The 21777-nt window shown below is 38.3% G+C and overlaps 1 protein-coding gene across 1 annotated transcript in view; it reads left to right on the forward strand.

Moving 5' to 3' along the window:
- Positions 1 to 21777, forward strand: part of DYNC1LI1 (dynein cytoplasmic 1 light intermediate chain 1) — a 43923-nt gene that overhangs the window by 14374 nt on the left and 7772 nt on the right. Inside the window, exons 3-12 of the mRNA XM_030328883.2 lie at positions 7698 to 7814; positions 8540 to 8770; positions 11109 to 11278; positions 12263 to 12356; positions 14741 to 14876; positions 15478 to 15589; positions 17557 to 17616; positions 17781 to 17825; positions 18498 to 18618; positions 19569 to 19724. Of these exons, the coding sequence (XP_030184743.1) occupies positions 7698 to 7814; positions 8540 to 8770; positions 11109 to 11278; positions 12263 to 12356; positions 14741 to 14876; positions 15478 to 15589; positions 17557 to 17616; positions 17781 to 17825; positions 18498 to 18618; positions 19569 to 19724 (1242 nt within the window). The remainder of the gene's footprint in view (positions 1 to 7697; positions 7815 to 8539; positions 8771 to 11108; positions 11279 to 12262; positions 12357 to 14740; positions 14877 to 15477; positions 15590 to 17556; positions 17617 to 17780; positions 17826 to 18497; positions 18619 to 19568; positions 19725 to 21777) is intronic.

Below are 21777 nucleotides of genomic sequence, written 5' to 3' on the forward strand. Positions count from 1 at the left end.
GTCGGTCGCTTAACCGACTGCGCCACCCAGGCGCCCCGCCCAACATCATTTATTGAGGAGACTACCTTTTACCTATGGTATATTCTTGGCTCCGTTGTCATATATTTTTTTTTTTTTTAATTTTTTTTTTTTCAACGTTTATTTATTTTTGGGACAGAGAGAGACAGAGCATGAACGGGGGAGGGGCAGAGAGAGAGGGAGACACAGAATCGGAAGCAGGCTCCAGGCTCTGAGCCATCAGCCCAGAGCCCGACGCGGGGCTCGAACTCCCGGACCGCGAGATCGTGACCTGGCTGAAGTCGGACGCTTAACCGACTGCGCCACCCAGGCGCCCCTCCGTTGTCATATATTAATTGACTATATACACTTGGGTTTATTTCTGGTTTCTCTATTCTGTTCCATTGATATATCTGTTTTTACGCCACTACCTTAACTGTTTTAATGACTGTAGCTTGTAATAGAGTTCAAAGTCAGGGAGCATGATGCCTTCAGCTTTGTTCTTCTTTCTCAAGATTCCTTTGGCTTATCCAGGGTCTTTTGTGGTTCCAGACAAATTTTAGGATTGTTTGTTCTATTTTTGTGAAAAATGCCACTGAAATTTTGATAGGGATTGCATTGAATCTGTAGATTGATTTAGGTTTAAAGCCACATAGTCCCCATTGCCCTAATTGCCACTTTAAAGGTATATTAATTGCTTGGAGTTAAGTATGTAAATAGTTATTTTTCTTTTCTTTCACTCTTCAAACTATTAGGTTACTGTTTTGTTTTCCAAAAATAACTTGGAATTCAGTGACTTTTGTTTCTTGAATGGTTTGGCCAGTAAAGATGGTTTTTAGATGTCTGTCAATGCCAAATAGAGGTATCCTGAATTTTAATATTTTTTAATCCTTCTAATTGCATAATAGAATAAAGAGAAAGGGTTCATGATGGACTTTTTAGTAGTGGCAAACATCGTTCATCTTGGCTGGAGCAAGGCAGCTGAATACTGCCAGCTGCAATGACTAGAAGACTTTTCTAAGTTTAGTGAAGGAGATATGTATTATAAGCTTACACAATTAATTGATGTGTTATTGTTGAGAGGTAACCACTTGAGTTTTATAGATACGAGTGAATAAATTATTGTAATAGACTGTGGGTAAAGGCCCAGGACAAGCTATTATAGATGGGGTATAGTTATGAAAATAGAGACTATAGCCATGATTAAGAGATAATGAATATTGGTAAAGGATCTTCTGACTATATGGTGGGTGCTGCACAGTGAATGTGTACCTCTCAAATGAATAAGTTGAAATTGTACCCCACAGGGCGATGGCATTAGGAGGTATGGTCTTTTATAGATGATTAGGTTATGAGGGCAGAGGCCTCATGAATGGGGCCCTCATAAAAGAGACACCAGAATGCTCTCTTACCTCTTCTGACATGTGAGGACACAGAAGACAGCTGTTTACAAACTGGGAAACAAGCCCTCACTAGACACTAGATCTGCTAGTGCCTTGATCTTGAACTTCCTACCCTCCAGAACCGTAAGAAATAAATTGTGTTGTTTAAAAGGTACCTAGCCTATGGTATTTTTGTTATAACAGCCCAAAGAGACTAAGACAACATGGTTTCTGTTTTTGTTGAACAAGCAGGGACAGTGCCTGTTAAGAATGGGATAATTTCGGGGTGCCTGGGTAGCTCAGTCAGTTAAGCAAGCGTTGGACTCTTGATTTCAGCTCAGTTCATGAGATCAAGCCCTGTGTCAGCGCAGAGCCTGCTTGGGATTCTCTCTTTCTCTCTCTGTCCCTACCCTCCTCATGCCCTTGCTCTCTGTCTCTCAAAATTTATTTTTAAAAACTTAAAAAAAAATAGAATAGGATAATTAAGTATCTTAAATGCAAGGACTTTATATCCTGCTTACTGTTAAGAGAACTTGCTCAAAGAATATTTGTTGAATGAAGGGGACAGACTTGGCAGACTGACATTCCCCTGAAGGAAACCCATAAATGAGCTGACACATTACATTGAAGTGTCTTTAAGTGTGCAGTGTGTTTTTGCGACTATGAGGAAGAGTGCTTAACCAGACTCGTGGAGGCAAAGAAAGCTTCCTAGAGGAAACTAAATGGAGACCGGAAGGATAAGCTGGGGTTCTCCCAGATGTGAGGGAAAGGGAAGAATATTCCAGAAAGAAGTGACAGCACGTGTGAAGACTCAGAGTTGGGAGACTGCACCCTGTCTGGCTCTGCAAGACCTGGAGCCTAGCATGTGGGTTGTGGGAAATGGAGATATGGGTTGTGGGATATGGGATATAGCGAGGAGCAGAAGAATTAAGTGGCTTTTGTAAGGAATATTGGGCTTTATTGCAAGGGCAGCAGGAAGGGGCGCCAGGGTGGCTCAGTTGGTTAAGTGTCTGACCGGCTCAGGTCACGATTTCGCAGTCCGTGAGTTCGAGCCCAGCATCGGGCTCTGTGCTGACAGCTCAGAGCCTGCAGTCTGCTTTGGATTCTCCCCCTCTCTCTGCACCTCCCCCCACTGTCGTGCGCGCTCTCTCTCTTAAAAATAAACATTAAGGGGCGCCTGGGTGGCGCAGTCGGTTAAGCGTCCGACTTCAGCCAGGTCACGATCTCGCGGTCCGTGAGTTCGAGCCCCGCGTCAGGCTCTGGGCTGATGGCTCGGAGCCTGGAGCCTGTTTCCGATTCTGTGTCTCCCTCTCCCTCTGCCCCTCCCCCGTTCATGCTCTGTCTCTCTCTGTCCCAAAAATAAATAAACGTTGAAAAAAAAAATTTTAAAAAATAAAAATAAAAAAAATAAACATTAAAAAAAATTTTTTTGGAAGGGCAGCAGGAGGACCCTGAGGGTTTTTTCTGACATCCTCTGGAAATTCCAAGCGTGTTGGAGGAATTTTGAAGTGAATAGTCATATACCCAAACCTAGATTCTACCGTTAACATTTAACTGTATTTGCTTTATCACATAAATGTTTCACTGCTCCACCCTTTTTTATGCATTACAAAGTAAGTTCCTGATATTAGTTTACTTCACTCTAAATATTTGAGCTTTCGTATGTTATTAACTAGAATACCCTGAAGGGTCCTAAGAGGCAGAAGTGGCATGAGGAAATTGTTTCAGGAAGATCACTCAAGCCACAGGATGGGGAATGGATTGGAGTGTGCTAAGAATTTAGTGAATGTTCACTTTTGAGTAGCATGTTTATATAGTGAGAAGACAACCAGGCAGAGGCCAGGGGTTAAATGCTTAAAGATCTAAAAAGGGAGAAAAAGAAAAAAACGCTAACAAATAATGTGATTAGAAGATGTGTATAACAGTAGCACAAGACTACATCTTTGTAATATCAACAGCATTTTCACAGAACTAGAACATCGGTCCTAAAATTTATATGGAACCACAAAAGACCTCAAATAGCCAAAGTGGTCATGAAAAAGAAAACCAAAACTGGAGGTGCCACAGTTCCAGACTTCAACTTATATTACAAGGCTGTAGTAATCAAAACAATATGATACTGGCACCAAAATAGACACATAGATCAATGGAATAGAATAGAAAACCCAGAGATAAGCCCACAATTATCTGGTCAATCTTCAAGAAAGGAGGAAAAAATATACAAGGGGAAAATGACAGTCTCTTCAACAACTGGTATTGGGAAAACCGGACAGCTATCTGCAAACTGGACCACCTTCTTACACCATATGCAAAAATAAACTCAAAGTGGATTAGAGCCCTAAATGTGAGACCTGAAACCATAAAATTCCTAGAAGAGAGCACAGGCAGTAATTTCTTTAACAGCGTCTGTAGCAGCATTTTTCTAGATATGTCTCCTGAGACAAGGAAAGTAAAAGCAAAAATAAATGTCAAAATAAAAAGCTTCTACACAGTGAAGGAAATCATCAAAACTAAAAGGCAGTCTATCAAATGGGAGAAGAGCTTTGCAAATGAAATATCTGGTATTAGGGGACATCCAAGTATTGATGACCAGTTAGCAGTTCAGGAAGGGCTAAGGCTGGAAAGAAATCCATGGGTCACCAGATTATAGGGAGTATTGAAGTTGTCTTCAGAGCTTCTCCTGGAATTACGTTCAGAGGGAGAAGAGTAGAAGGCTGAGGAAGGAACCCTGGATTGTACAAATGTTGGGTAGGGATGGAAGAGCAGCCTGCAAGGAAGACTCAGGACCAGCCACCTCAGAGGTTGAGTGGTAGAGTAGGAGAGGGCGATGTTCCTGAAGCAGTGACGAGAGAGGGCCTTCTCTGACTTCTGTGTCTTCCTCCTCCTCTCTCTGCCAGCTCCCAACCAAGTCTGCCTTGAGTACAGCTGTCCCCACCGCTATTAACCTTAGTTCAGGCCTACCTCATTTCTTGCTAGGACTCCAGTAATACCGAGTTACCTAGTCTCCTAAACTTACCAGTCTTCCATACTGTCGCCATAGAGGTCTTTCTAAAATACTTAACTACTGCCAGTGGCTCCCTGTTATCTTCAGGATAAAGTGTGACCTTCTCAGCCTGGCATAAGATGCCCTTCATGATCTGGCATTCTGTACTTGTTCTCACTTTCTGGCTTCTGTTCCCCTCACATCCTAACATTCTTCAAATTATCTGTCCTTTGTAGAAGGACAAACACTTCTTTGCCTCCAGGCCTCTGTATATGCTTTCCTTACTTCCTGGGATGATTAGCTGTCCATGGCTCATTAATACTACAAGACTTGGCTATAGTGTTACCTGCCACCTCTACAAAGTCCTTTCTGACTTCCAGGCAAGACGAGGGTATTCCCTTAGGGCTGGCCTCCTGGTTGTTGTGTATCTCCAGTATAGACCTAATGACAGTATCTTGAAATCATCTATTTGTTTTCCCTCTCCAGTTTGTCAGCCTCCTAGAGGACAGTGACTTTGACATAAGGATCTTTGTACTCCTGGTGCTTAATGTAGTAAATGTCTAATGGAGTGGTTCCTCAGAGTGTGGTCCCCACACTAGCAGCATCAGCAGCATCAGCAGCACTGGTTGCTCGTTAGAAATGCAGATTGTTGGACCCCACCCCAAACTTACTGAATCAGAAACCCAGGAGGGGAAGCCCAGCAATATGTGTTTAATAAGCCCCCCGGTGAGTCTGGTACATTTTTGAGAACGATTAGTCCAGTGAAATGAATTGATAAAATTCAAATTAGCAATCAATATAACAAATTTTCTGCAGAAATTAAATGCCAGTGTTGGGTTTAATAGTAGAAGTATTTATATATTCTCTTTTTTACTGGTTAACTTTATTATTTCCATTTAAGCATGATGGATCATCATGGGTATAATCATTGGCATTATCATAGATATTACTATTTTCAATCCAGTCTGTTATTTTGACGGACCATTTTAATAGTACTGCAAAAATAGTGCTGAAAAAGAAGTACTCATTTAATGACAAGTTCTTCATTGCCTTTTTAAGGTGACATGTTTTGCTATGAAGTGTTGGAAAATAGTTCATAAAAAGAACCAGTCTTGCCAGTTCAGTTGAATATAGTATTATCTACTCTAGGATACTTTAAGTTTGACAGGTCTGTGTGTCTTGTCTCTGTTTTGTCTGCATTACTTGGCCTCAGCTTGTCACCAGTAGGATTATAAACACCTATGCAGAAGTGACTACTGCAGTCTGTGGCAACACTTAGATATAAAGATGGTCATTCAGAAGGTCCAAGACTTATATAGTTGTTTTAAGTTTAACATGAAAACAGTTTTTAAATTTTCAAAGAACTCATGAACGTTCTCCAGGAATAAGTCCTTAGATCTAAGAAACTCACATTTATGAGTACTATTAACATGATACTGCTAATAACGAGACAAGTTCACGGGGCACCTGGGTGGCTCTGTCAGTTAAGCGTCCGACTTTGGCTCGGGTCATGATTTTGCGGTCCATGAGTTTGAGCCCCGCGTCGGGCTCTGTGCTGACAGCTGAGCCTAGAGCCTGCTTTGGATTCTGTGTCTCCTTCTCTCTCCCTGCCCCTCTCCAGCTCACACTCTGTTTCTCTCTCCATCTCTCAAAAGTAAATAAACGTTAAAAAAATTAAAAAAAAAAATAACTAAGTCCATGAGATGGTAATATGTAGTATTTAAATAGATTTATGATATTAAAAAATCTTCACCAAAACATCAAATAGTAGCCAGCCTAGTTTTAAAGTCTTTAAACTTTTGTCAAGTTTAAGTCACATAATTTCTTGCTACTAATATTTCTATTAAGTCCTTTATTTTTTTATTTTTTTAAATGTTAATTTATTTTGAGAGAGAGTGAGAGAGGGCATGCAAGCGGGGGAGGGGCAAAGAGAGAATCCCAAGCAGGCTCTGTGCTGTCAGTGCAGAACCCAACATGGGGCTCAATCCCACGAACCATGAGATCATCATGTACCTGAGCCGAAATCGAGTCAGATGCTTAACCCACTGAGCCACCCAGGCACCCTTTAAGTTGTTTGTTTTAATTCCACTATCATTAACATAACAATGTTCTATTAGTTTCGGGTGTACCATATACTGATTCAGCAGTTTTATACATTACTCAGTGCTTGTTATGATGCATGTACTCTTATTTCCATCACCTATTTCACCCATCCCCCACCTCCTCCCTTCTGGTAACCATCAGAACCATTTGTTCTCTGTGGTTAAGAGTCTGTTTCTTGGTTTGTCTCTCTGTTTTTTTTCTTTGCTCGTTTGTTTTCTTTCTTAAATTCCACATGTGAATGAAATCATACAGTATTTGTCTATGACTTTTTTCACTTAGCATTATACTCCAGCCTCCATCCATGTTGTTGCAAATGGCAAGATTTCATTCCTTTTTATGGCTGAATTATATACATACACACCACATCTTTATCCATTCATCTATCGATGGTCACTTGAGCCACCCCCATAATTTGGCTATTGTAAATAATGCTGCAATAAACCTAAGGGTGCATGTATCCCTTTGAATTAGTGTTTTTGTATTTTGGGGTAAATACCCCATAGTGTGATCACTGGACGGTAGGGTAGTTCCATCTTAAGCTTTTGAGGAACCTCCATACTGTTTTCTACAATGGCTGTACCAGTTTGCATTCCCACCCACAGTGCATGAGGGTTACTTTTTCTCTACATCCTTACCAATACTTGCTGTTTCTTGTGTTTTTGCTATTAATATTTTTTCAGTCTACATTTTATTTTTGTCTGTTCTACATTCCCTGTACCCTTATTCTTATTCAGTTTACTACCTCTTACCCCTCCCTTATTAATATTTCTTACAACTTCATGGTTTTGGTGAGGCTATAGCCACAATTCCCCGCCTGGTCAATTTTGATGCATCTTCCATCCTCCATGAGTGGGCCATGGGTGGGCACATGACCCAAACTGGGCCAGTTAAGAGTCTTTACCTGAGATTCTTCAGACTGAAAGCCAATAGAGAGAGTCTTTTGTTCCTTTTAGATTAAACTGGGATGACATAAAAGTTGAACTTCGTGAAAAATACCCACAGAGGAAACCATTTGTAATAGGATAGAACTAGACTTAAAAGGAAGGGCAGAGACACCAGGACAAAGAATCTGGGAGGGGAAGTCAGCATCTTCAACTTTATAGTTACCTAGATATCTTTCATCAAATTACCCTTTTGGTTGAAGCTAGTGCCACTTGGGTTTTTCACTTGACACTAAAAAGCATCCTTAAATAATCCGTATTATAATTAAAAAGGATTGTCCTTTTTTACAGGTGAAGATGGAGCTGGAAAAACAAGCTTAATAAGAAAAATTCAGGGAATAGAAGAGTATAAGAAAGGAAGAGGATTGGAATATTTGTACTTCAATGTTCACGATGAAGACCGAGATGGTGAGTGTCATTTGTATGTAAACCAAGTTTCCTGAGGCCTTTCTGAGGTTGCACTGCCTGCTCATTTTAGTCTTTGACTTTTCTTAGTGTGTCCTCTTTTACTAGGAGTCCTGCTGTGTCATGACACTTATGTGTGGACATAACTTTTATTGGCTTGGGATTGGAATTCTTTTAGTGGTATTTTTTTAACATCTTAAGATATTCTGGTGTTCAGACTGTAGCTTCCTTGCCATCCTTCAAGAATCTCAATTTTTCAGTTCATTTTCCTCAAATAGTGAAATAATAGTATCCTATGGTTGTTTTGCCAATCCCTTTTCACCTTCTCATTTTTGACACAAAAAATGTCATCTGCCTCCCAGCTTTTTTCAATCTGATCAGCTGTTCTTTTCTTGTATACATCACATGCCTTCTCATTTTTGTGTATGATATCTTGTACATGCATGGCTCTCTATGCTGATGGTAAGAATAGAAACATGTTATTCAGCCTGTGATTTGAGACTGAGAAACAAGAAGTAGAGGCTGCTGGTGTTTTGTGTTGGCAGTTAGATTATTTTCCTGAAAATTTGTTAGGCCTTTATTAAATTGATAGATGTGATCTAAGGAGTTGAACCTTGTCAAAGGAGCCATCCTTTGTGGAAATGCCCTAGAATACCAAGTAGTATTGTTAGTTGGATAATGACATAACTTAATCCAGTTGCCTTGGTAACTTTTTTTGTCTCTTATAGATCAAACAAGATGTAATGTATGGATCTTAGATGGAGACCTGTATCACAAGGGCCTCCTGAAATTTTCACTGGATGCCATTTCTCTGAAGGACACTCTAGTTATGCTGGTTGTTGATATGTCAAAGCCTTGGACTGCTTTGGATTCTTTACAGAAATGGGCAAGTGTTATTAGAGAACATATTGACAAGTTGAAAATTCCTCCTGAAGAAATGAAAGAAATGGAACAAAAGTGTGAGTAGTCTAGAAATACGAATATAGATTTCAAACACCTGATATCCTAGCTATTGTGATTGTTAGCAATTTTTGACTTTGAGTAAGATTCAATGAAGGAAACATAATGTGACTACTGTTTTTGAAATTTAATTTGATGTGCTAGGTTTTAATGTAGTTTTAAATTGGAAACCTGTACTATATATAATGGCAGACTCCTTAGTAGAGGTGCCTTTTCTCCTTTGCCAAAGGGCCATAAATGTTCATTTGGGAAGTAGATTTTCAGGATTAAAAAGATTTGAATCTTTCATCAGCTGTTTATTTTCAGCAGTTTCATTTCTTGGTAAATAAAGCACTCTTATCAACGTTGTCAACATGAAATGTGCCCCAAAAATGTTAACAACGTAAATATAAAAATGTTAAACTGGTTTTATGATTTACAAAGTATATATTTTGTACATACCCATGTAAATTGGAAGTTTTCAGATAAATTATGATAACAAGGGTTATCTCTAACAAATTGTAAGTTGGTTGTCACAGTTCTTAATTTCATTGAGAGTTCTTCATTTGCCAATGCCTTTGCTTAAGAAAATATGCAGATGGAATCTGCTTTTCTTTGTTATTGTTGACTGATAATAATTTTTAGAAGAAGATTAACAGCTTACTGGAATTTATATGCAAGGAAATAGTAGAGACTTAGGAGAATCTGTGTCCTAAATTCCTGAAAAAGATGTCTAACTGCTTTTAATCTGTACCTCTCTTTCCCTGTTTGGCCATTGCCTATAGGTCTTTTTTTTCCCCGCTAAGTTTATACTATGGTAGTGGTTCTCAGTTTGTGGTCCCAGGACCAGCAGCATCAGTATCAGTACAGCTGGGAGTTTGTCAGAAATACACATTCTTGGGCCCCACCCCGGACTACTGAATCAGTTACTCTGGTATATGCTAAAAAAAATCTAACACTGTTAGATTTCACCCTTTGATTTGACGGGTAATAGCTACCAGGTCTGCTAAGGTTGTATGCATGCCCCTGTGTTCTTGAAGGAACTGTACTCAACTATTCAAGGTTCCCTCTTCCTTGACCCCATGTAAGTTTAAGACCATTTTCTTCTTTATGATTCTGTATAGAATTCCCTCATATACATGGGGTGCTTGGGGGCTCAGTCAGTTGAGCATCAGACTCTTGATTTGGGCTCAGATCATGATCCCACGGTCATGGGATCGAGCCTCGCGTTGGGTTCTGCACAAGCATGGAGCCTGCTTGAGATTTTCTCTCTCTCCCTCTGCCCCTCTCCCCTGCTTGTGCACACTCTCTCTCTCTCTCTCTCTAAAAAATAAAAATTAAGAAAAATTTAAAAAGAATTCCCTCATATACAGTTTTAATCCTATGCTGTGAATCATTTGTTTCCAGATTTGTTATTTTGCTTTTAAACATGGAAAGCAGCCTTACATAGAAATCCTGTATCACTGATTATTTCCTTGAGAATTCCTTAAAGAGTAATCACTGAGTCAAAGTATACATTGGTAAGGTTCTTAATACATTTACATTGAATTTTTGTTAAGTGAAGGTTGTGAGAGTCTTGCAAATGAGTTCTAAAAATTTATCAGCGCTGGTAATATCATTAATTTTTACCAGGGTTACAGAATGAATATGGCCCAAGATTGTACCTAGGTGAAAAGGAGAAGACCTGAGTAAAGAGCTTTAGAGAAAGGAAAGTAATATTAGAAAGTCATCTAGGGGCGCCTGGGTGGCTCAGTCAGTTAAGCATCTGACTTCGGCTCAGGTCATGATCACATGGTCCGTGGGTTCAAGCCCCGCGTCGGGCTCTGTGCTGACAGCTCAGAGCCTGGACCCTGCTTTGGATTCTGTCTCCCTCTCTGCCCCTCCCCTGCTTGCTTGCACTCTGTCTTTGTCTCTCAATAATAAACATTAAAAAAAATTTTTTTAATAAAAAAATAAAATAAAGTCATCTAGGTCTTTTAAATTGTGGAGCACCCCACACACACATGCACACCCATTTTTTTATCCTTTCAGTGACCTTTGTGAATTAGAGAATATAGAGAGGCAAAGCTAGAGTGTGACTTGCCCAAAGTAATTTGCCCAGACAGAACCAGCTTACATTGAACCCTACTCTTTGGAGCCTACTCAGTTGTTGTACTCTGCCTCCTCATAATTAATGTGAGTCTGGTGTTTCTGTTCTGTCTTTGAAACAGATTTCTCAAACCCTTCTTGTTTCTTCTCTTACATAACACTAAATACAAACTCTCATAAAATACGTATTTAGATTATGGCAGAAAAAGCTACCTGCTGAAATAAAGCAATTTCTAAACCATGTATTAAATTATTTACTTTGATTTTCAGTGATTAGAGACTTCCAAGAATATGTAGAGCCGGGAGAAGATTTTCCAGCCTCTCCTCAGAGAAGAAATACCGGGTCACAGGAAGATAAAGACGACAGTGTGGTTTTACCTCTGGGTGCGGACACACTTACACATAACTTGGGCATCCCAGTACTAGTAGTTTGCACAAAGGTTAGCTTCCTTCCTAGAGATTCTACTACTGGTATTAACCGTGGATGAACAACCATTTTGTTTTCCAGCCTTCTTTTGGAGTTGGCACATTAGCTTTCCTAGATAATTTTTCTTAACAAATAGAAATAATAGTTTAAAATATGGAATGATAATCACATGTTGATTTTGTGATCTTAATCATAGTGCCTTTGAAAGAAAATGTTACTTCACATACTCTGCTTGTGATTGAATTTCATATTCTTAATTTCAATTAGACTTCGTTGTACAGTAAGTTGAGTAGAAATAATACAGGTAAGATGATAACTTCACTATTAATTTTTATAAAATATTTTTCCACATTAAATTGTGATACACTGATATCCTAATATCAGAAGATTATGTACTTAAAATCAACTTCAATGTCTACCACCACTCATTATGTAAAGTTGATATGCAGTAATCAAGAGTTTTTAATTATTTACTAAAGAGGTTGTGATAGGATTGCTGTTATCAAAATTCTGTTAACTAGTTCTGTCACTTTATACACTTCATAATAAATCAAAGAGGGGAATAGGGAAATGTACAGACTCCCTGGATATAAAGAGTGTTTTATAGAACAAGAATAGATTTTCGATCTTAAAAACTTCGTTTAGGTCATAAGTAGTTGAGTCAGCAAGTATGAGCATCCATTTGTTTGTCCTGTGAGTCTTCATTCTCTATGTACTAAAACTTTCTCTTTGGTATTTTTGCCACATTCAATATAACATGGACATTAATACTTTTTAAAGAAATAAAATGATTCCTTAGTCTTATCTCCACCTGAAAGAATCTTAGACAGGAGTAATTGATGTTCTGATATTTTGATGGTCACCATATCAGTGTGATAGTTTTGTGATATTCCCCCACCCAAAACTGAACTATCTAAATCATTATATTTAACTTTGATTATTTAAAGTTAATGCTGTTATTATTGGGGTTTTTTTCTTTTAATTATTTTCTCCACAGTGTGATGCCATTAGTGTATTGGAGAAAGAACATGACTACAGAGATGAACATTTTGATTTTATTCAGTCACATATCCGGAAGTTTTGTTTACAGTGTATCCTTTTACTACATTGATTGGTGCAGTGTACCTTTCCTGTTTGTTTGCTTATTTCAGTTAAGGGAATTAAATTGATGGACTTCAGAAATTCCATAAGCTTTTTTCCTCCTGCTCTGGTTAGGAATTTCATTTTAGCTCCCAAATCATTTATATCTGGGTATTTTGAGCTATAAAAGTAAGTGTTGAAATCTATTAACTTTGGTTTGCTGTGTTTTAAAGTACTGTGCTTAAGAAAAATAACTATTAGTCTTTTGTGGAAAATTCTAATGAACTGGCATTGAAAACATTCTGATTACAAAGCAGGATTCATTTATCGGGAGTGGCGGTGGGGCAAGATCAATATTCAGGTTTGTGTTCTCATTTTTAATATGTTCAATGTGTTACCATCTCCACACATAGTCTAAAGCAGTGGTTTCTAAATCTAGCTGTGCCAGCTAAGGCTTGCTTAATTGGGACATTTCAGGGTGAGGCTGAACAATCTGTACTTTTAAAAAGCTTTCTGGGAGATTTTGATAATCACAAGGTTAGGAAACCTGTAAGGAATCTTGTCTAGGTTGCAAGGATTAGAGGAGCCACTGAATAACAGACACCAGCAAAAGAAGGATAAAATGAGGGTTGTACATGAATGCTTTTAGGAGAATTTGCTGTTGAAACCGTGGTCACAGCTTGCGTGCACTGAGGAGAGCTCTAAGGTCACTTGACACTGGCACTTTCCCCTCAGTCCTTTGTCTCTCCACGGCCCTTTCTTTTCTCCTGTCACATAATGGTTGACTTGGGTTGAATTAAAGGGCATTTGTTTACATAAAGAGTCTTTTAAAAACTTTGTTATTGAAGATTAGCAAATTTAAGAAGTCGTAGTCTCTTTAAACATTTATTTAATGCTGTTCTTGAAAATATACATGCAGGTATGTAATCAGGAAGGAGACTGTCCACTAAAATAATCACAGACCTTTAGTAGAGCCCATTGATTTAAAAAAAAAAAAAGAGGCACTGGGTGGCTCAGTCAGTTGAGCATCGGACTTTGGCTCAGGTCATGATCTCATAGTTTCTGGGTTCAAGCCCTACATTGGGCTCTGTGCTGACAGCTTAGAGCCTGGAGCCTGCTTCGGATGCTGTGTGTGTGTGTGTGTGTGTGTGTCTCTCTCTCTCTCTCTCTCTCTCTCTCTCTCTCTCTGCCCCTCCCCTGCTCATGCTCTGTCTCTCAAAAACAAACATTAAAAAAACAAATAAATAATAAAAATTTAAAAATTCAAACTGAGAAATCACTTCAAGATAGTGAGGTGCATGTGTATGCACGCGCGAAGGCAACAGTTCAAAATCATCTTAATTTTTTTAAATGTTAATTGCAATGCAAATTTTTGCATTCATAAATCGGTTCTCATGAGAGATCATTAATGAAAAGTTCACACAGTTAAGCTCTTACTTAAGGTTAGGATGTTTGTTTCTACCAAGTTTTATGACAAGTCATTTTTAGCAGTACTATTAGATTCATAACCTTCGGTTCATGCACTAGAAAATACGAGTCTTCCAGTTCAGAAGTAGAAGTTCAACTATTCCCAGCATCTCCTCTTGGTTTAAGTTATCATCTCTCTTGGGACACAGTGGCCGGTGTTAGAGCATGGTCCTTAGCTGTGGCCATAGGATTTCTGATAGCCACTCTAACCATATCATCTGTCAGTAGTCACATTACCCCCTTTTCCACAGGCCTTTCTTGATCTTTGGATCTACTGTATCATTTGGATAAAAGGTCGAAGTTAGGGTCTGCTTTGATTAATACATCCTCGTGAGGTTGTATTACCTCAAATTTTGGTCATGAAATCTGTTTTCCTTGAGTCATTCCTGAAAGTTTCTTGGTGGTACCTATTGGTTCGTCTTTTCTCCTTAGTAGGTCTCCTGAACTTTGTCCCTAAAGTCCTAATTCCCGGGACTAGTGAAAACCATAAGACACACTAGCACAAACCATCTTTTTGAAAAATGCAAGCCAAACAGTCGTTGATACGTACTATCCATCCTTCATGAAGTTTAGGAAGGTTAAAAACAAAACCAATACCTCTTCTCTTGCTTTAAATGCAGAGATAGTAGTAATGTCAATATTAATCAATTTACCTTTACTTTCTTGGCTTAAGGAGATTTTTGCCCCCCTAAATCAAGTCGATTGTGTAAAGATTGTTTTATTTGCATTTTAGTCTGTATGTATTTTATACTTTAGAAATTTTTTTTTTTTTATACTTTTGAAATTCTTGACTACCATATAATGTATCTCTGGGAGTTATTTTTGAAACTAATATGCATATAAATGCAAATGTTCAGCTGAGAACACAGAATTTTATGGCACCTGTTCATGGAGTTTGTCCAAAAATTTCTTTAATAGAATTATTCAGATGGTGCAGCACTTATTTACACTTCAGTAAAAGAAAACAAAAATATAGATTTAGTATATAAATATATCGTTCAGAAACTGTATGGATTTCCGTATAAGATTCCTGCTGTTGTTGTGGAAAAAGATGCAGTATTTATGTAAGTATACTTTTAAATATATTATTTTATCGTGTATTATTGCTGCAATTTGATGGTGAATCCTCGTTTTCAGTTTTGAGGTGAAACCAGTAGACCTTTCCATGATGAGTAGATGAGAATTTGTTCCTAGATTGTTTTATTTATAACCCATCTTGATCTATTTATCTTTGCCTTTGAGAATTACTGCTGGCCTGAGTCTTTTCCGAAGGCCTTGCTATTATGTATAGCTAAACTGTTGAGTGCATATGTCAATATACTTACTTACTCTTTGATTGGTTTTGATAAATAAAGGAGCCAGTGTATAATCTAGACATGCTTTTAAAAAGTTCTGTGAATACATTGAGAGAGAATAGTAATTAAGCAGACCCCCCTCCCCGCAAAAAAAACAGCAACAAAACTGCGTTTTTAAAATCAGGAAGATGGAGAACCTTTTTAGGTAAAAAGTAGTAAACTATAGCTTGAGCATGACAATAAAAAGCTGATTAATTTTTCGTAATTGGTCAGATTTGTTCCCTTTAATATGATCATGGATTTAATGAATGACTATATATGTATATATATATGTGCATGCTTGAGATTTGTCATGTGCATTTCTTTCCAGCCCAGCAGGGTGGGATAACGATAAGAAAATAGGAATATTACATGAAAATTTTCAAACATTGAAAGCGGAAGATAATTTTGAAGACATTATAACCAAACCACCTGTCCGAAAGGTAACAGTTTTAGTATAAAGTCTCAATATTTAGCCTTTTAAACCAAAGGGGGGAGTCCATAATTTTAAGATTATAGATAGAAAGGTAAGGGGGTCCTTTCCTATCAAGAGGGTTTCTAAGTATAATGTGGGTGTTTCTAATGTTCAGTTCAAAATAAAGATCTGTGTTATCAAAACATAAATCAGCTATTCAGTTACAGAATTCTTACTGAGCCTTTGGCATATTAAAAATACTAGTGCAGATTCCACATTCTAATGGAAATCATGGATTGGTGTGAGTAGTGAGTATATGGATCTTGAAAAGTTTGAATAGGTTGATGCTGTGAGCCTCCAACCTAGAACGCAGCCAGGAGTCGAGCAGACATTGGTAGGATAACTTTATTAGCCTCTATGTGTTGAGGCAGTTATGGGATCTTCTCTGTAGCCATTAGTTACCTGTGCTAGCCCACAGCTGTCCAGGAGTTTCTGGCTTAGTCTTAACTGTTACATGTCATTTGTATGACTATTAAATCTGCTTCCAGAAAGTACTTTCTTTCACATATTTTGATTTCATGTGAAGCAATATGTGATGTTCTATACTTAGATATTACAGGTGTTTCTGGAAAGTTGTATAAAAACAAGTGTTTACTTACAGTATTTCTCAGTGACTTACTTGGACATGCTTCAGGAAAAATAATTTTGATTTAATATATAATGAGATTCTTTCTTAGAAGTCCAAGTATTGATATTGAGTATCTGTCTTCTCTTTGTGGGTAATTAGAAATAAGAAAAGTAATGATAAATGAAAAATCAATTGGCATGGTATTTGGTTTGAATGTCTATTAAAAGAAATGCCCACATCAAGGTGGGGGAAAAAAGCAACGGTTTTTCCCATTCTCTCTTTGACCAACAGAACTGTGCTGTAAGTTGTTTTTATTCACCCCACGAATATTTACTGAGCCACTGTTGAGGTACAAGGTGCCAAATGGCATGCGATAGTAAATCCATGCACCTGTCAGTTCTCAAGTGCTGATAAGTCCTGTGGCAGTAAAGCCAAGTAAGGGGAGAGGGAGTGAGAGCAGTGGGGTGGGGAAGCGAGCTGTTGTGGGAAGGTTAGGGAATGTCTCTGATAAGAGGGGAGAATGCTGTGTACAAAGGAAGCAGAAAGTGCACGTGCCTCAAGGCAGGAGTGGGTGAGGAGGGCAGAGAGGCTGGAAAAGAGTGAAGAGGAGGGCCAGAGTGGTAGGAGGTGGGAAGCAGTGTTAGGATCTTGTAGGGTCTTCTCATTTGGCTGGAGTCAGGACTTTGGATTTCATTCTGAGTGGGATGCGATCGGAGGTGGGGGTTGAGCAGAGGAGTGATGTAATCTGCTTAACCTTTTGAAAGGATCACTCTGACTGCTGGGTGGAAAATAGACCATGGTATGCATTGTATAGAAATAGTAGAAGGCAGGAGATACTTGCTGCTGCTTTTTGCGTAATTATTCAGCAGGTAGAAAAGTCATTATGTTTTTGTTTCAGAGAAACCAGGGGCAAGTTGCTTTTCACTCAACTGGGATATTAGTGACCCTCTTAAAACACCAAACTGTTGGTTAGCATTTTATAAGCATGATTAACATACCTATGACTCTAAGGTTGTGCTGTCCTGATACAGTAGCTACTAGTCACGTATGGCCTTTAAATACATATTAAGTGAAACTAAATAAAATTAGAATTTCAGTACCTCCGTCACAGCCACATATGAAGTGTTCAGTAGCTACAGGTAACTGGTGGCTACATTGGACAGCACAGAGATAGGAACATTCTTACTGTTGCAGGTAGTTACTGGCCAGCTGCACTGTAGGGGCTGGGGCAGGGCAGCTCACTCATGTAAATGTAGGTAACGTTTATACTGAATTTTTTTTTTAAATTAGTCTAATCTAGAGATTATGTGATTAATGATTTTAGCATAATATGTTAGACTTGCTCATTTATGCATTGCTCATTTCAGTTTGTACATGAGAAGGAAATTGTGGCAGAAGATGACCAAGTGTTTCTTATGAAGCTACAGGTAGGTATGAAATTACATCAGAAGCAGATTTAGTATGGTTAATGGGTAAACTGTTCATTATGTGTGTGTGTGTGTGTGTGTGTGTGTGTGTGTATTTTTTTTTTTTTTTTAAATACAGCAATACATGCTGAATGCCTAACCTAGAACTCTTTTGTGTCTTTTAGTCCCTTTTAGCAAAGCAACCACCAACTGCAGCTGGAAGGCCTGTGGTCAGTATTACAGATTTGGACAAAATTACTAAAGTGCAGTACATTCTTGGTTTGGCTTTTTTTTTTTTCTTAATCGTATACATGTCTCATATGGATGTGCTTTGATATAAACTTGAGTTAAGAATTCTCCTAGAATTTGTGAAATTCTAAAGGATAAACTGCACTCCTTTTTAGAATATATAAATCATAAAGAAGTATTTTGCGGTGTTTGTCATGCACCAGTTAACTGAGTGTGGAACCATTTCTATGTGTGATTTTATAAATTGTCACCACCGCCCTGTGAGGCAGGTACTGCCAGCCCCATCTTGCAGGTGGGGAAATGGAGGCTTTGGAGGATGTTACAGCTTATCTGAGATTTTACAGCTGGTAGCATGCAAGTCCAGACTGGAATCCAGATCTGACTCCCAAGCTTATACTCATAACCACACCCCGTTATTGAATACATTCTTTTTGCATGGAAGGGGAATTTGTATTCTAAAATGTGATAGGTCTCTGGTATTTTCTGATCCTGAGGACACAATTACTAAACATTTTTGGCAGTGGCTTGCCGTGTAAAAGTACAGTAGTGCAGATGGGGGACAGTTAAAAAGTAATTTCATTTTATATTAACAACTTTGGTGAAGTTGGAAGTTTCAGGTTTTTAGAATTACAGCTTTCCTAATTTTTACATAGGATGCCTCACCAAGAGTCCCAGGAGGCTCCCCTCGAACACCAAATCGATCTGTGTCGTCCAATGTTGCCAGCGTGTCGCCCATCCCTGCTGGGTCAAAAAAAATTGATCCGAACATGAAAGGTACATTTCTCTCTTTTCTTGGAGAAAACAGCACAGTGTATTTTACACTAAGAAAAAATCTACCTAGATTCCTACCTTTTCCGTAACTGTTTTCATTTTTGTGCAGTAGCTTCTAATCTTTGTTGTATAATCTCATAGTCATTCAGACTGCAAACCGTTTATTTTATAGTGTAGCCTTAATATATCCAATCTATGAGGTAAGCTTTATGAAAGTTTTGTGTTACATTTAATCCTTCTCCTATGATAGGTCATCAAAGAAATCCTTTTGTTAGTTAATAGGTTATTTGCAATCGACATAAAGAAAAAGCTATATACATGAAAGTTATTTCAATAGAAATAATTGCCATAAGTGGGATTAGCAGGTCAGAGTCTGTACATTTTTGTGCCTTTGGTAATGTTTTTCAAATGGCTTATTTACATATCATCAACATTGAGTGTTGCAGTTTTGCCACAACCTAATCAGCATTCTTTAAATACTAGCAAGTTTTTTCCCTAGTGTTTCTTTTCTATTTGTATTTCTCTCCTGTGAATTATTTCTTGTTATCCTGTACTCACTTATCTCTTGGAACTTCTGCTGGTTTTCATACAGGATTAAGTAGCTTTTTGTAACACTTGAGGCAAATATTTCTCAACAGTTACACTTTGGAAGAACCGGTTTCAAAAGGGAGGTATAGTAGCATCTAACATCTGTTTTAAATGTTTTTGGTTGTTTTCTTTTTTAAATAATGTTCTAATTTTTCATCATTATCTTCTACTCTTAAAATTTACTCATATTTTATTTTTATGGAAATGGATTAGAGATAAGTTATCCAGGCTCAAAAGAACAAACTAGACTTGAATTTGGAACACATTTAAGTATTCATTGCTTTCTGTGTGTGATTACTATAATAAAAATTTATAGAAGAATCTAATGTTTTGAGTGAAAGTGTTTTGGTTTGTGTTTTTTATAGCTGGAGCTACAAGTGAAGGTGTCCTGGCAAATTTCTTCAATAGTTTGCTGAGTAAAAAGACTGGTTCTCCGGGAGGCCCTGGTGTTGGCAGTGGTAGCCCTGGAGGTGGGGCTGGAGGTGGAAGCAGTGGTTTACCACCATCCGCCAAAAAATCAGGTATACTTACCTAGACCTTTTATTTTTCTTTAATAGCTTTATTGAGATATAACTATATACCATGAGATTAACTCCTTTGAAGTGTACAATTCAATAGTTATATTTACAGAGTTGTGCAAACCATCATCATAATCTAATTTTAAAATTTTTTTTTTTTTTTTTTTCCAACGCTTATTTATTTTTGGGACAGAGAGAGACAGAGCATGAACAGGGGAGGGGCAGAGAGAGAGGGAGACACAGAATCGGAAACAGGCTCCAGGCTCTGAGCCATCAGCCCAGAGCCCGACGCGGGGCTCGAACTCACGGACCGCGAGATCGTGACCTGGCTGAAGTCGGACGCTTAACCGACTGCGCCACCCAGGCGCCCCTCTAATTTTAAAATATTTTAATCTCCCGAAAAAGAAACCTCCTGCCTTTTTGCAGTAAATTCTTTTTTCTCTCAACATCCCCAGTCCTAGGCAACCACTGATCTGCTTTCTGTATTTGTGGGTTTGCCTATCTGGAGATTTCATATAAATGGAATCATACAGTACGTGCCTTGTTTAATATTTTCAATAACGTGTTCCAAGTCCATCCATATTGTAGCAGGTATCATTATTGCGTTTCTTTTTATTACTGAATAAAATTCCATTGTATGGATATGCCACATTTTATGTGTCCACTCGTCAGTTGATGGACATTAGATTGTTTCCATTTTTGGCCATTATAAATTTTTTTTTTAACGTTTATTTATTTTTGAGACAGAGACAGAACATGAACGGGGGAGGGTCAGAGAGAGAGGGAGATACAGAATCTGAAACAGGCTCCAGGCTCCGAGCTGTCAGCACAGAGCCCGACGCGGGGCTCGAACTCACAGACCACAAGATCGTGACCTGAACTGAAGTCGGACGCTTAACCGACTGAGCCATCCAGGCCCCCCAATTTTTGGCCATTATAAATAGTACTACTGTGAACATGGGTTTTTGGCACATGTTTGACAAATGACATATGTTTTCATCTCTCTTGGGAATATATCCGGAAGTAGAATTATTGGGTCATATGGTAATTCTACATTTAAGTTATTGAAGAACAGCCAAAGTGTTTTTGCAAAACGCTGCACCATTTTATATTTCCAGCAGTGGGAAATGAGGGTCCTAATTTCTCCACATCCTCTACAACATTTGTTACTGTCCATCTTTTTGATTAGAGCCATCCTAGTGGCTGTGAAGTCCTATCTCATTGTAGTTTTGATTTGCGTATCCTTAATGGAGAATGATGTTGAGAATCTTTTCATGTGTTTATTGACCATTTGTAGTTCTTCTTTGGAGAAATGTCTATGCAAATCCTTTGCCCATTTTTAACTTGGGTTATTTGTTTTTTTATATTTGAGTTTTAAGTGCTGTTTTTATATTGTGTTTACTAGACCCTTACCAGGTATAGGGTTTGCAAAATTTTTCTCCCATCGTGTTGGTTGTTCTTTCACTTCTCAGTGGTGTGGTGTCCTCTGAAGCACAAAAGTTTTTAATTTTGATGAAGTCCAGTTTATTTTTCTTTTGTTGCTTGTGTAACTGCTCTTTAAACACTTTTTAGGGGCACCTGGGTGGCTTAGTCAGTTAAGCAACCAACCCTTGATTTCAGCTCAGGTCATGATCTGGTGGTTTGTGAGATGGAGCCCCCACATCCAGCTCCTGGCTTACGGCACAGGGCCTGCTTGGGATTCTCTCTGTCCCTTGCTCTCTGCCTCTCCCCTGCATGTGTGCTCTTTCTCTCTCTCTCTCAAAAGAAACATTAAAAAAAAAAAACAGACTTTTTAACCCATTCGCCTTTTTAATCCCATCTTGCCATCCTTTCCACAAATACCATTGTACAGCTACCATTTTTTGGAACCTTTTACAGGTTTCTGGGTATAAACTGAATTTCTTCTTGGCTTTTCCCACTGCCAATGTAAAAAGATTAAGCTTTCTCAAGACTGCTGATTTAGTTACCACTCATTCATCTTCTTTCTACATTCCAAAATTTTGTTGCTGTTTTCTGTTTTACTGTTCTTATTGCCCTGTGCCTTTTTAAAAGACGT

This window comes from Lynx canadensis, chromosome C2, assembly GCF_007474595.2.
Source record: "Lynx canadensis isolate LIC74 chromosome C2, mLynCan4.pri.v2, whole genome shotgun sequence".
NCBI classification, from domain to species: Eukaryota; Metazoa; Chordata; class Mammalia; order Carnivora; family Felidae; genus Lynx; species Lynx canadensis.